The sequence below is a fragment of the Pipistrellus kuhlii genome, unplaced genomic scaffold, assembly GCF_014108245.1.
Source record: "Pipistrellus kuhlii isolate mPipKuh1 unplaced genomic scaffold, mPipKuh1.p scaffold_m20_p_3, whole genome shotgun sequence".
Lineage (NCBI taxonomy): Eukaryota > Metazoa > Chordata > Mammalia > Chiroptera > Vespertilionidae > Pipistrellus > Pipistrellus kuhlii.
Genome location: NW_023425529.1, coordinates 11,619,239 through 11,635,051, shown reverse-complemented (window position 1 = coordinate 11,635,051; position 15,813 = coordinate 11,619,239). Strand labels below are relative to the sequence as shown.

The 15,813-nt window shown below is 38.9% G+C and overlaps 1 protein-coding gene across 13 annotated transcripts in view; it reads right to left on the bottom strand.

Annotated features, from left to right (window-relative positions):
* The window catches only part of ANKS1B (ankyrin repeat and sterile alpha motif domain containing 1B), a 757,254-nt gene that overhangs the window by 329,237 nt on the left and 412,204 nt on the right, over positions 1–15,813 (bottom strand). For 12 of the 13 annotated variants that reach the window (XM_036456619.2, XM_036456625.2, XM_036456621.2 and 9 more), the window contains exon 15: positions 4,129–4,235. In XM_036456619.2, coding sequence (XP_036312512.1) covers positions 4,129–4,235 — 107 coding nt within the window. Of the gene's footprint in view, positions 1–4,128; positions 5,046–15,813 lie in introns of those variants that run through there. The other variant, XM_036456632.2, reaches the window with a different exon arrangement.

Below are 15,813 nucleotides of genomic sequence, written 5' to 3'. Positions count from 1 at the left end.
CGGGTTAAAAATGAGGTTGGAAGGTCCACCTACTACAATCTGCTATGCATCCAGTGTGCATGGGAGATTTCTATGTACACAGCATCATGCTAGGAGTTGTGAGAGAGGCAAGGAAATTGATCACAAGGAGGGGGGGTGCGGAGGCCTGGGTGAAAGAGGTGAAGGGATTAAGAAGTACAACTTGGTAGCTACAGAACAGTCCCAAGGATGTAAAGTAAAGAATAGGGAATATAGTTCATAAAATTGTGATAACTCTGTAGGGTGCCAGTTGGGGTACTGGAAATATTGAAGGAACACTATGTAAAGTATATGATTGTCTAACCACTAAGCTGTATGCCTGAAACCAATGCAAAATAAAATTAAAAGGGGAAAAAATAAGACTGACAAATCTTTCAGAAAAAAAATAATACAGAAAATTGATTATACAGAACGTGGACTTGAAGCATCCGGTCTAGTTGAGGAGACAAGATATATACATGTGAAAAGTTGACTCCTAATCCTCGAGTGAATAACAGCATGCCAAAGGTAATTTTTCATACCAAATACAACCACTACATGACTTCAGAGAAGGGGGAGGATGCTGAGGACTGGAGCCATTAAGGAAAACTATATAAATAAGACAGGGATTGAGTTAGACCTTCGGGGTAAGAGAGGGGAAGGGAAGGAAATTGCAGTCCGGAGTGGGGAGGAAGGCTGGAGAGGACAAATGAACAATCATCAAGATAAGAATAGATAGTCTGAGACTTGTAATTAAGAAAGCAGTCATCAGACTTGAAAAAACAGAGATGATGACAGAAACATATAGAATAAGAAAGTAGCTAAGTCTGTGCATTTTGTATGATAAACATTTCATACCTAAACTCCTTGGTGGAAAAAAAAAAAAAGTGACTTTGAAACTCAGATACATCCTGTATGTTGCAAACTTGGACAACAGAGGTGGGATGTCAGAGGACCAGGAGGTTGCATTCCCAGAGGCTACCCAGGAGCAGGCACACATGCCTACCTGGGAGGGAGCTGATGTGCCATTTGAAGGGGATGCACCGGCAGAGTGGAGGCCTGCAGAAGTCTTTTGACAAAGGATGCTATGCGGAAGGAATTTATAATTATAACGCAGATTTGACTTTCCCAAAGTCTTACGCGACCTGCTGCACTTTTGTAGCTATTCATTGATTACATAAATTTTCATTATCTTATATATTTAAAGATACAGAAGGGTCAAGGCTGTGTGCACACTTGTTCTGCAAACCAGAACCAGATACTTAAAGACAAACTTTAGAATTTTGCCTTTCAGATTCACACATCAATAAAATCAAGGATAAGAACAAGAGACAACAGGAGAAGCCATAATTGACAGATATTTAAAAATAAATGGGGATCCTTCTTTTCCAACCATGCCTAGGAATGGATGTAAGGAATCTTTATTCAAGTTAATCATAGCACTGTAGAGAAACTATGTGTTTATGTATGCGAGTATGTAGAACAGAATGAGCAAAAAATTTTGTTAAAGCTTTCAAGAAATACTTTGAAAGTTCCTTACATGGATCCTTTAAAACTCCCATTCATTAATGGAATACTGATTAAATAAAAAAAAATTTAACTCTTGAGAATGTTTTCTAAGTAAAGTATGCCTCTATGCATGGATCTATAACTATGGTGCTTTAACGAATGTTAATTATATCCTTTTGATGTCAGCACTGTGTGGCTCTAAAAAGCTAATAAGACCTGCACTACATCATAGTTAATAGAAGTGTGGTGCTTGTTGCTTAGGCAACAGGATGAATAAATGCAGGTCAGAATGTGCTTCAAGAAAAACAAAAGCTAGACTATGATACCGAGTAGACACTGAGCAGATCTAACAGATTTCCTCCACACATTAATGAAATCTGTTTCTTAAAATGGCCTGAGCATATCAGTGTACTTTAACTAAGTTCATAATGAAATAAATTAGATTATGGAAATCAAGAAATAATTTTTATAAAGGCAGAAGTTGATTTTTTTATGATAGTGGTAGCAAATAAATGATAGCAGCATACTAAGCAATAATTGATAACAACCATTTTATGATTTGCTTCCTTTTTATAACTAATTCCTCTAAGTGATAATTCAAAACTTTTAAAATTGATCATGTCCCATGAAGAAAGTATTTGACTTATCTGAATTAACTATGTTTTCTTAATTTCTGGAAAATTATACACAATCCTGGGAATACTTCGAACTGAAAAAATAAAGACAATAATCTACGAAGAAGATCAGACCTTGGTTTTGTTATGTAGGTGCAGGATTTTTGCCTCCCAGATGCATTTTGGAGTGCTCATCCATATTTCATTCATGAATGTTTTTACGATCTCCAAATGCTCGTTTGAAACCTGTTTGATTAACCTTTCAGTTCCAGGCTTTCAAAGAGGGATTATATTTGCTGAAAAGTGTTTAAAATTCAGGGGAAAATTATGCAGAATTAAAATCTTTCAAAGCAGCCAAATATTCCAGAGAACCCAAAAACCTACCTCACTTTTCATGGGACCAGAATAAATTTGGATGAGAGTTTGAGGAGTAGGAATGAGAAAGTCTTATCTCAAGTAGAGATAGGGAGAAAACATACTTATCAAAATGTGAAGTAAACACAAGTATCAACGCAAAGATTTTTCATTCTGTTTGATAGTTCCTCTAATTTCTGGTGTCATCTGTGTAGTATCCTGAATCTGCTCAGTATCCTAAGACTCTCACAGCAATTGAAGAATTTTTTTTTCATATTTCAATGCCCACAGTATCATTCCTGTCTAATTAGTGATGGTATTCTTAAACATGAGGAAAAAAATACAGTAGCTGCACATCTCACTGCAAAAAAAATAAATAAAAGGTTCATAAAGAGTTCAATGTATACAATTCCTTAGAGCTCGTATGCCTTGAAGCAGTTAGTAAGCTTTTTTAAAAAGCTCATGGGGCATACACCTCTTTTTGGAGAAGAGGCAGAAATTGTACACGATTTGAATGATTTTAAAATCTATAATAACAATCAAATCAGGCTTGGAGAAAAAGAATCTCCAATGGAGATAAAAAGACATAACAGGCTCTCTGTGTTTTGTTATCAATTCTGGTGGTAACAAGCCTCAGGTGTTGGCTTCAGCAATTTAATTAGAAATAGTTATTCATTAGTTCTACCTTTGCGTACTACCTGCCTATGTTATGAAGCTCTCTCTCTGAATTTAGGGATAGACAATGGGTGTGATGGGACCTTAAAAGCAAGGTAAGGTAATAAGGACGGTGACGTAGTTTAACAAGGGAAAGTGATGAGCACCGAGGGAAGCATGTAAACGATTAGAAAGCTGGACCGCCTGTCTGCACCTCTCCCTGTCCTCCTTCCTCACCTAGTATATATTCACCGCCGTGAGAAGTTCGCACACGCCACACCGGGTTGAGACTGCATGCAGACCAGTATTCAGTACATGCATGTGCTCAGTCCATTAGTCTCTCCTTCTTAATATTGACAGCTAGCTGATGGAAATGTTTGTTTTTCCCTACAGTAACACACAATGCTTCCATGCTCCTCACTCAGCACGTGTAACTCAGTGAATGCTCTCCATAACGGACAGTCTGAAACAGTTTGCTAAGGAACTAAAAGGTCGTTCAATAACGCAACTTACACTGCCTATCGAACAATGATCAGGAAACAAATGATCTTCACGCTGTCCACATGACATGTTGTCTACCGAACCCCTCACTGCTGATGCTCACACGACAGCCCATGTTTTTAGGCACCCAGGACCCACCGAAGAGGGCACTGATCGACCCAGGGAATTCAGAGGCTGCACATTTATAAAAATCACACAAAGAATGGAAGGGAGGACACACATGTTCGTCTCCTCTCGCTGCCTATAAATAGTCCTCTCACCGGCTCATTCATATCAGACACACGCACACGGATGCCTCTAGATCTCATTTCTCAGCAAGTGTCTGTATGCACACAGTTAAGTTCAGCCCCGAGGGCATCCCCTTTCCCGATGCCGTTACAGATCTAAAACCGACCGGTTGGTTTCGGTGCGCATCGGGCTGCCTCTGAGCCGTGTCAGATACATGAGAAGCAAAGACAGACAAAAAGCAAGCTCTGTGGACACAGAGAGCGCGTCTTACCATGAACTGCACATTGTCAAATCCGTTAGCCATCAGGTGGTTCTCGTACTGAGGTAGCCCAATGCTTTCCAACCATTGTCCCACCGTTTGCACGGGGCATCTGGGTCCTGAAAGAGGATGAAGAGGGAAGCGTTTAAGCAGGGAGTAGCCGTCCACGGGGTAATAGCGGTAGTCCTGGGCTGAGAGGTGGCATTGCCACATCATGCTCCTGGGAAAGTTGCTATCAAAGGAGCCCGCCAGCTTGACAGATTAGCGTTCCCGGAGCGAGAGGAGAGAGCAAAGTCAGAAGTCACACATAGTTTGCCAGGCAGGCTGTGGAGTCTGACTTGATCCTAGCTCCACATTTCTCACATATTCATCTTTACTACCGGCCAGGACGTCACACGGCCCCCCAGCATCGGGCAGCAGGAGAAGGCATCGCAAGCTGTCGGCGGCCGAGGCTGGGTCTGCGTGCTATGTGATTGTTGGAGTACTCCACAATGAGCAGTGTGCACGGCCAGCAGCCAGAATTCTCTTTATCAAGTACTCCTACACTCATCAGTATGCAGCTCCATGCTCCCGGCTCCCCCTCGCTCGCTCCCCTTCATTACCCAGCCCAGGCTACACCTCGCATTTTCAATAATAGCCATCAGATAAGGCAGATTTTTTTTTTTTTGTCTGCAAGCTGTAAGCTGCTTCCTCCTACACACCCATCGAAGCGTCAATCTTGAATGATGAGAGCAGTCAAAACAAATGCAGAAAATAGCAAGATTCAAAAGCAAAGCAAAAGTGCTTCGATCTGGATTGAATCTTCATACCGGGTTATACATTACAGAGCTGTTTGTTGTGGAATTTTACGTTTCAAAAGACGCCAGGAAATGCAAAGCTTTAACCATAGCTTTTAGCAGAGCTCACTACAGGTTCCCTTTCTCCTTTTCTTCCCTTTCCCTTTCTTCTTCTTTTTTAAAAAGGCAGCCCAGATAAATGTTTCTCATTTAAAGCTTTACAATGTTTGGAGAATAATGATCCTCTTTCTTTTGCAGGCTATGTATATATAAAGGAACCTCTCTGAGATCCCTTTTTCATTTTGAATTACTGGAACATACAGAAACTGCATCACAATCTTGAAATCAAGATAATTCCTTTCTCATTTGCATGGCCCCTTCTAAACAAAAACGTTATTAGGCATAAGAAATCCCTTTCCCCTCTGATATGTATAACCCAGCCTACCAGGGTTACCTTCCTAAATGTGCTGTAAAGGTAACATTACTGGGTAGAATTGTTTAATAAAGAAGAGGAGCCCTCACCAAAAATACTTTAAGAATAACAGATGTAAATGTGTGAGTTTTACTGAATGGCAGATAGATTAATTTATTTAATAACTGAGAGAAATGAGAGATTAATAATAGAACCCGGAGGACTAGGTCACCAGAAAGAGCAGACTATTACTTAAGACTGAGAAAGAACTTGCAGAAGGCTAGTCTCACCTCTCCCTTACCACAGAAACCCCTCGTCACAATGTTTCTGGGAGACAATCATCTAATGTATGCTTGAATACTGCCTGTAACAGAGGCCTCACTACTTCTCAAGAAGATTCCATTTATTAGAAAGCTATTTTACTTCCTACCTGACTACCCCCTGGCTCCAACTCTGCCTTTGGAGTCCCCAAAGACTGGGAACAGTGTTTTAAAAATTAAAGATAACCCTCCTCTCCCCTCTCTCCACCCAGGACAGTGCCGGGCACATAGTAGGTGCTCAATAAATATTTGCTGAATAAATGAATATAATTTTTTTCTTTCCCCAAACTTTATCTTTCTCTATTTCCTTTCTCTTTTTAAGAACATTGTCAACCTCCCTGACACACGGACAATAAACCTCAAAGCACCTAGCACACTTTTTCTTTCACTGCGGACACCAGTCCCCAAGTTCCCACCATCCCTCACTACAGTGTCTCTGGCCTCTGCTCCATTGCTTCTATTTCCTGTCCCACGTGAATGGAATTTTGATTGACTTTAATTCTGTGATCTTAGTTCAGGCCACCTGGCCCATGCAAGAGTGGCTTCTACATGGGTCTTCCTACCTCGAATATTTTAAAAATCTATCTTAGGTGTGGGTGTCAGAATAAGTTCTCTAAGATACCTGTTTGATAATTACTTCCTTTCCCAAAACTCTTCCCTGGTTTTCAGCTGGCTTCAAAATAAACTCTCAACTTCTTTGATAACATTTTGGGGCGTCTTTATGATTAATTACAAATAACCCACCTTGATTTCCTTTTCCCTGGGGTACCAGTCAGGTCAAGATTACTGGCTGGTCTCTGAAGGCAGACTAACATACTTCGGTTGGTTTTATTCTGTCCCCACATTTCTGTCCCTTCATTGGCTTTGAATCAGATGGCACTTCCCTTGTGAAATCTTTTCTAATCCCCCTAAGAAGAATGAATCTCTTCCTTATCCGTCTTAAGTAGCATTTTTTAGGCTATTATAACAAATATTTTCTGTCTAACATTATAGTTATTAGCATACAAGACTTGTTTCTTGAATGTAGGAATGTTCTTCCTAATATTGCACATGGTAAGGAATCAGTATGCATCTGCTAAACCAAATAATGTAACTCTCATATCACATAAAATCCCCCTAGTTTTGATTTAAAATTGTATTTTCATTTTGAAATATTTTCCAAGTATCTGAATTCTTTATAAAAGAAAATAGTTGGGTTTCTAAATAGAATTTTCAGGTGAATTTTTATCATCCTCATCCTCTCTTTTACTCTATTAGAATTTATCTCTGATTGGTTATAGACAAAAAAGTTTGTAGCAGTCTAGAAATCAATTATAAGAGATTCTGGTTGCTCAACAGTAATTGTATGAGAACTTAAAAACAAAACACTCTTTGTCCTTGGACAGCTCTAAAGCTGGTATGAGGTATAGTAAAATTGAGTATTAATTGCCATCTTTCCTAGGGTCATATCCATATTGTTCGTCCTGATTATTTAAATTATTAGTAGGTCAATAAACTACATAGAGTGAGAAAACATTGAAATATTATTTTGGCTTGGTAAGACATATGCTGACTGACCAGGTCCTCAAATTCTATCTCATCTCTCTTTCTTAAAAAAAATATTTTTATTGATTTTAGAGAGGAAGGGGAAGGGAGAGAGAGGCAGAAACATCAATGATGAGAGAGAATCATTGATCAGATGCCTCTGATCTGCTGCCCACTGGGGATTGAGCCCTCAACACAGGCATGTGCCCCTGACCAGAATCAAACCTGGGACCCTTCAGTCTGCAGGCTAATGCTCTATCCACTGAGCCAAACCAGCTAGGGCTCTCATCTCTTAAGATGAGTGCCAGGGCTAAAATACAGGGATGAATGTCACATATATTATAGGCATTAAATCCTCTTTGTTAAATGAATGAATGAGTGACAGTGGAAATGACTTTCCTGGTATTTTCATGAAAAGAAAATAGAATCTATCTATCTATCTATCTATCTATCTATCTATCTATCACCTATCTAAAGAGGTTGGGTGTTTTTTTCATGGGCCAGACTGTTGTATAAACACATAGCTCAGAGAGAATACTGCCCAGTCTTTGAAAATCATTATACACACTGATTGAATTTTATTCTTTTAACTGATCATTCATTTTCTTTTTTTTTTCCTTTTTTCTTTTTTAAAATATATTTTATTGAGTTTTTTACATAGAGGAGGAAAGAGGGATAGAGAGCTAGAAACGTCAATGAGAGAGAAACATCGATCAGCCGCCTCTTGCACACCCCTTCCCGGGGATGTGCCCGCAACCAATGTACATGCCCTTGACCGGAATCGAACCTGGGACTTTTCAGTCTGCAGACCAATGCTCTACCACTGAGCCAAACCGGTTTCGGCCTAGTCATTCATTTCTACTCAGTGATTCTCATATGTTGGTGAAAAATTATAAAACAGGAGGGAAGTGAGTTGGGAAAGAATGAGGGAGAGAGGGAGGGAAATGAGAAGAAAGGACCTTGAGCCAAACCTTTAAAGAACCCTGGTCTGGGTCTAAAGATCATTTTTACAATAGTGGCTAAGTATATTCCTCACTTTACTTGAAACACTTTCTTGGAGTCTTAAAATTATTAAAGCATATCAACGCATTATTGGGTATACACCTTTATTCAACTAGAACTTCTCCAAGTCCCAAAAGTGATATAAGAGCAGGTAAAGGAGAAAAAAATAACAGCTATTTTGTGCTACTCTGTCCTGAGCAGTGTAGCATGGATTATGATCCCCATTTATAGATAAGGGAATTGAAGCTCAGGGTGTGTGATGAAGCTAGGAATTTTCTTTGACACAGTCTTTCAAAAAATAATCCTTAGGGTTCCACTTCCAGAATGACAATGTAAAGATGCTCCATGGACCCTATCCCAAGCCAAACAAATATCCTATATAATAAAAGGCTAATATGCTAATTGACCAAATGGTGGAACTGCCAGTTGCTATGCACTGACCACCAGGGGGCAGATGTTCAATGCAGGAGCTGCCTCCTGGTGGTCAGAGGTCTCCCACAGGGGGAGCACCACTCAGCCAGAAGCCAGGCTCATGGCTGGCGAGTGCATTAAAGGTGGCAGGAGCCTCTCCCATCTCTGCGACAATGCTAAGGACCCCTCAGGGGATGTCTGACTGCCTACTTAGGCCCCTCTTGCAAGAGGGCACAGGCTGGGCTGAGGGGCCCCCTCCCCAGTGCACAAATGTCACAATAATCACAATCATTTAGAGTCTCTGGAAATTGTTTCAAAACATACAAGAAGATGAAGAAATATTTATTAAAGAAAATTTATGAAAACATATAACAACAGCCGAAACCGGTTTGGCTCAATGGTAGAGCGTTGGTCTATGGACTGAAAGGTCCCATGTTCGATTCCGGTCAAGGGCATGTACATTGGTTGTGGGCACATCCCCGGTAGGGGGTGTGCAAGAGGCGGCTGGTCGATGTTTCTCTCTCATCCATGTTTCTAGCTCTGTATCTCTCTTGCTTCCGCTCTGTAAAAAAATCAATAAAATATATATATATATATTTTTTTTTTTAAAAGAAAACATGTAACAACAGAGAGAATCTAGGGCCCTGGAGCCATGACATGTTCCCTCCATCCCTTTCCTCCCCAGCTCAGCTGGAAAGAAACTGCACTCTAATTCGGCGTGCCCCCGAGGATGGGACTCCTTCTCTCTCAGCTCCCAGCTGGGATATAGTAACTTGCCTAAAGGGGCGGGCCAGTAAGATTTCTGATTCCTTCTAACTCTAAGGTGCAGAGGTTAAGTTTCTGCTGGGTGTGTGGCTGAGATGTCAGGGATTCCCTTTGTCCATCCAGCCCCCATACATAAAGTGGAGGCTCTATCCCACTGTGGCCAGCTAGCAATAGTGAGGCCCTGGCTGCCCTCATCCAACTTAACTATAGGGCTGAAGGTCTGTGCCTAGAAAGCAAGCTGAGATGATAAGACCAGGGATGAGGCTTCCCTCCTTGCCCAGTGGCTCAAAGTTCTTGCCAAAAGGAAGAGTCAGTTCTTAAGTACAGAGAGCTCTAAAGCTCTACCCCAAGAAATTGATTTTATTTGAAATAGTTTCTGAGGAAGTTCATACCTAAGTGGGATATGGAAAACAATGGAGATTTTTTTTATGATAAGCAAATAAAAGGAGTCTAGTAGCTCCATTAGGACAAGCTAAGTGGTAGGAAATTTATATGAAATATCCAGAATAGGCCAATCTATAGGAACAGAATGTAGATTAGTGGTTGGTTAGGGGGAAGGAGAGAGTCTTGGGAGTAAATAGTGAGTGATTTTTAATAGACATGGAGTTCCTTTTTTAGGGTGACAAAAATGTCTTAAATTTGTGGTGACAGTTGCACCACATATACTAAAAACCACTGAATTTATATACCTCAAGTGGATGAATTGAATGTTATGTAAATTATACCTCAAAATTACAATGATTGAATAGTAATAAAAGAATAATTCTGAAAGTTTCTTAAAAATTTATATGAAAAATACATATTGTACATTGTTTTGTTTATATGTATATTATTGTTTTTAGTGCATTATGTATATTGTTGTTTTCTGTTTATTTTCATTTTCCTTTTTTGTTTACTTCTTCCTCCATACTATCTATATCATCTATCCTCTCTTCAAGGTGGTTCAGGTTAACAAACTAGTATCTTCCATGCACATTAACCCATTGCCAAATCTCTTCCTCAAACACACACAGATATGTATAAATATATACTATGCATGTGTGTATGATATGTATAAATGGGGGTACTTTTGGAAGTTGTTCTTAAAAAATAAAATCATATCACATTCACTTTCTGAACACTTACTTTTCTCATACAACAAATCCTTATGGAAATTCAACCAAGTAAATGACAAACTATGATTTATTCTTTGAAATAACTGTATAATAGTCAGCAATATTGACTATTATTTTATTGACTTCATGCTATTCATTATTCTATCTCCAGGCCCACACCTTCATTTTCTTTTTAAAAACTTTTTATTTTGAGTTAATTGTAAATTCCTGTGCAACTATAAGAAACTAGAGGCCCAGTGCATAAAATTTGTGTACTTGGCGGGGGGGGGGGGTCCCTCAGCCTGGCCTGGGCCCTCTCACAGTCCAGGAGCCCTCGAGGGATGTCCAACTGAAAGCTTAGTGGGCCCAAGCCATCAGTCGTACATCCTTAGCATTGCCACAGAGGTAGGAGAGGCTCCCACCACTGCTGCTATGCCTGCTAGCTGTAAGCCCGGCTTCTGACTGAGCGGCATTCCCCATGTGGGAGCACACTGACCACCAGGGTGCAGTTCTTGTATTGAGTGCCTGCCCCCTGATGGTCAGTGTCCATCATAATGACTGGTCATTCTACCATTTGGTAATTTGCATATTAGCCTTTTATTATATAGGATATTAGGAGATAAATTCTGTATACACTTTACCCAGTTTTCCCCAATGGTAAACATCTACCTACAGTATGCTATCACAGTCAGGTAACTGGTGTAGATAAAATCCATTGATCTTATTCAGATTTCACCAGTTTCACATGGGCCCATTTGTGTGTGTGTGTGTGTGCACGTATGTGTTTAGTCCTTTGCAATTTTATCACATGTGAACTGGAAACCATCACCATGGTCAAGATATAGTACCATCACAAGAATCCTTTAATAGTCATGGCCATCTCCCCCTTTCTCTAAGTAGCAACTACTAATCTGTTCTCCACCTCTATCATTTTGTCATTTCAAGAACGTTAGCTGCATGGAATTATATAGTATGTAAGCTTTGGGATGGGCTTTTCTCATTCAGCCCAATTCTCTTGAAATCCATATTTCAACCGCTCATTTCTTTTTACTGCTGAGTAGTATTCCACGGTATGGATGTACCACACGTTGATTAATGATTCACCCATTGAAAGACATTTGGGTTGTTTTCAGCTTTTAGCTATTATGAATAAAGTTGTTATGATCATTGGTATACATGTTTTTTCTGTGAACACACTAGTACATTTCCATTTCTGTAGGTTAAATGTCCAAGAGTGCAATTCCTGGGTCATAAAATACACATTTCATTTTATAATAAATGGCCACATTATTCCCAGAATGGTTGTAGCATTTTACATTTCACCAAGAAATGAATGAGAATCTTCACCAAACTTTGGTGTTCTCACTATTTAAAGGATTTTTTTTTTATTTTTTTTTTGCTATTCTGATAGATGTGTAGTAATTCTTCATTGTGGTTTTAATTTGCATTTCCCTCCTGGCTAATGATGTTGAACATGTTTTTGTGTATTTATTTGCCATCTGCATATGCTTTTTGGTAAAATGTCTGTTCATCTCTTTTGCCTATTTTCTAATTGGATTGTTTGGTTTTTGCATTGTTGAATTTTGAGGATTCTTTATGCATTCTAGATATATAGTATTTGTGGATTTTTAATTTGCAAATATTTGCTCCCATTCTGTAGTCAGTCTTGATCCCATTCATAATTCCTTGCAGAGCTAGTTTTGTATTTTGATGAAGTCAAGTGATGAATTTTTTTCTTTGATGATCATGTTTTGGGTGTTTTCCCTTTTTAATATGGAAAGTAAAATAAATCTATAGTCTGGTGGCTTACATTTTAATGGACAAATACAGTTAAGGGTGATGACAGTCATGCTTGATTTTAACATTTCATCTTATTTTATGTTTATATTTATTTAAAATTTTGTTCCCTTATTATCCTTTTCTTCAGTTTTGTTGTTCTGGTGACATTCCTACTCATTATATTTTTTCCTTTTGAATTTTGAGATTTTGTGATATTTCTCCACTCCATTCATGATTACTTTATTTCTCTGTTCTGAAAAGCAGATATACTTTTCTAAAATTATTTGAAAAGAAGATACCAATTCTTCCCCCCTTCAAGACACTGTTTCCCTCCTATTCCAGTAAAATTAGACATTCAGAATGTATTTCTTCTCTATTCTCCCTTTCCTACAACTATGTGCTATAATTTCCAAAATGCTTTTCCTGTACCATTCTGCCCTTTTCAAACCTATTTTTAGGTTTTGCTGATAATCATTTAGAAAATCTTATTCTAGTCTTTTATTAGATTTTACTTATAGTATATTCCTTTTGTTTAATGAATTCTTACTTAATATTTATGTTGAAGTCTCCCAATATGTTTTTCATATCTACTTGTATTTAATTCTTATAAAAATTATTTGATCACTGTTGTATTTTTCTTCATAACCTTCTCCATCTTGATATTTCTGCTTTCATTTGTGGTTTTATTAAAAACTTTATTATATACTAAAAAACTATTTTGTACTGAGTGAAAATAAAAGCAGAGCATATAAAAATTTGTGAATGTAGTTAAAGTAGTATTTAAAGAGAAATTTACAGCATTAAGTATATATATTAGAAATACAGAAAATTTAAAATCAATAATTTTATCATCCAGCTTAAGAAATGAGAAAAAAACAGAAAGGCCTAAAAGTAAGCAGAAATAAGAAAAGAAAAATTAAAGATAAATAAATGAAATAGAAAAAAGAAAAATCAATAGGAAAAAAAAATCAATGGCTGTTATTTGAGAGAATCTATAAAATTGATTAAGCACTAGTCAAGCTAAGCATGACTGAAAAGAAAAAGGAGAATAAATGATTTACCAGTATCAAGAATGGGAGAAGTGGCAGCCTACAGACTGCAGGTATTAAGAAGGAAAGTAAAGAATATTATGAGTAATTTTATACCATTAAATTCAACAACTTAAGTAAAATGGACAAATTTATTGAAAGACACAACTATCAAAGCTCACTCATGAAGAATTTCCTAATTGAATATCTCTCTATTAAAGTGATTGCAATCATACTTAAAAATTTTCACAATGAAAACTTTAGATCTCATTAATGACTTCAGTGTTGAATTCTAGCAAACATATAAGGAAGATATAAAACCAATGTTACATAAATTGTTTCAGAAAATTAAAAAAATAACTTTCTAATTCAAGACATGAAATCAGCATTACTCTGATACCAAAATCAGATAAAGACATTATGAGAAAAGAAAACTATAGACCAATGTTTGTCATGCATGTGAGGTTTAAAAATTCTAGTTAATGGGGGCAGGGAGGGGGAGTGTTCTTCTTTTTATATTTTACTAGAGGCCTGGTGCACGATTTTGTGCACAGGTAGGGTACCTCTGCCTGGCCAGCAATCAGGCTGATTGGGGCTTTCTCATCCAGTCTGGATCGGGGCAGATGGAGGCCAGCTGGCCAGGGAGGGGCTGCGGGAAGGCTCCAGGGTGTGTCTGGCCCTCTCACTCAGCCCCAATTGGCTGGACCCCAGCAGCAAGCTAACCTACAGGTCAGAGTATCTGCCCCCTGGTGGCCAGTGCACGTCATTGTGACTGTTTGAGCGGTTGGTCGGACACTTAGCACGTTACACTTTTATTATATAGGACTCATTCCTTTAGCATTGACTGATATTTTCAGCAAATATGTATAAAGTACCTCTTGTTCCACTCATTTAGCTTGGAGGTGGGAATATAGCTTTGAATATCCTTACATCTATGTAATTTATAGGCTAGTGGAGAAAACTGGTTTACCTCCTAGAAAATGTCACTTGAGATAAGAGGAATTAAAATTTTAAATAACGAATTTTTATTGTGACAATACAGAGAGGAGAAGTGAGTTAGAGAAAACTGCTTAAGTGAGTCCAGGTTCCACAAGCAGAAGAGAAACCTAATATTCTGTTTCAACAGGTGCTACTAGTCGAAATGGTTAGTGCGGGTAAACTGATGTGGCAGACGTGGCAGTTATCAAATTGGTTCAGTGGGAAAATCGCATTAGGGAAGGGATAAAAACAAGCTTCTGAAAAAGAGTTTTAAAGAAAAAGAAACTGTTTAATTTCTCAAAAATATAAAAAATATCTATCGTAGCTCCAAGGTAACTGACAAAGGACACGTACTCTTCAATGAATGTGAGTCTTTCCAGTGATATAAACCCTACCTGAAGAAAGGAAGCTTGTGTTTATTGAACATCTACTATACGTCTGGCCTTTTAAATGTTACCTCATCATGTAAAACTAGAGGCCTGATGCATGAAATTTGTGCAAGAGTAGACCTTCTCAGCCTCCGCAGCTGCAGCCCCGGCTTTGTCTGGAAAGACATCTGGAAGGACATTCGGTCTAATTAGCATATTATGCTTTGATTATTATAGATAACAGAAAACATTTACTCTGGTCAGGTTCCAAAGGGTCTTCAGGCATTAGCTCATATTACTTTCATGACAACCTTGTGAAGTATCACTGTTGTCCTCTCCTTTCGCAGGGGAGGGAAAAGTCTGTGGGGTCCGTGAAGCAACCCAGTTAAACGAGAGCCCGGGTAGCCTGGTTCTGGAGCAAAGCTTTCAGCCAGGATGGTGACTGCACCTATGTTCCCGGTGCACAGAGTGGGAAACAGTCCTTTCGCAGGTGGGAGAATGTGCACCCATCCATCTGCCTACAGGCTTGCTTTCCAAGCATTTCCCAGTTTTTCTGTGTATTCTCCTTCCTACCCTTCATCTTTTTTTTATTTTTTTTTATTTTTATTGATTATGGTCTCACATAATTGTCCTTATTCCCCCATTCCCATCCCAAACCCCTCCCTAGATATGCCTCCCCCATACTCCCCCTCTCCCCCCTCCGTTGTCCATGGCCACTGGCTAGGCCCATATGTACGTACACAAGTCCTTTTGTTGATCTCTTCCCCTTACCCCCACACCCCCTTATTTTCCCTCTGAGGTTTGAGAGTCTGATCGCTGGTTCTCGAAATATCATGGCTGGCATGTACACATAAGGAACTATCTGGCATTGAAATTGGGATGCAAAAGAACTGTTGGCCCAGACAGGAACTCACTACAGACTGATTCATTTGCCTCCCAGCATAACCATTATGGCTTGTTGCAGTTTAGGTTCTTACAAGGGTATTTCTTGGATCACATGATCTCACACATCTAGAGGAAATAATGAACAACCCACCCTTCATCTTACATTCATTATTCTTGGCTTCTAAAGAGCAAAGCCATGGGGAAAAGCAGGGGAGTCGTGAGAGGTGGGAGAAAGGTAAAACCTATCACTCAGGTATTTTGATTTCACCCAGCAAAGGGCTTTTCTGTGATTCTAAATGATAGCGCCTTCCATTTCCACAGGTGCTCAGCCATTCAGGTCTGCAATGCACGGATG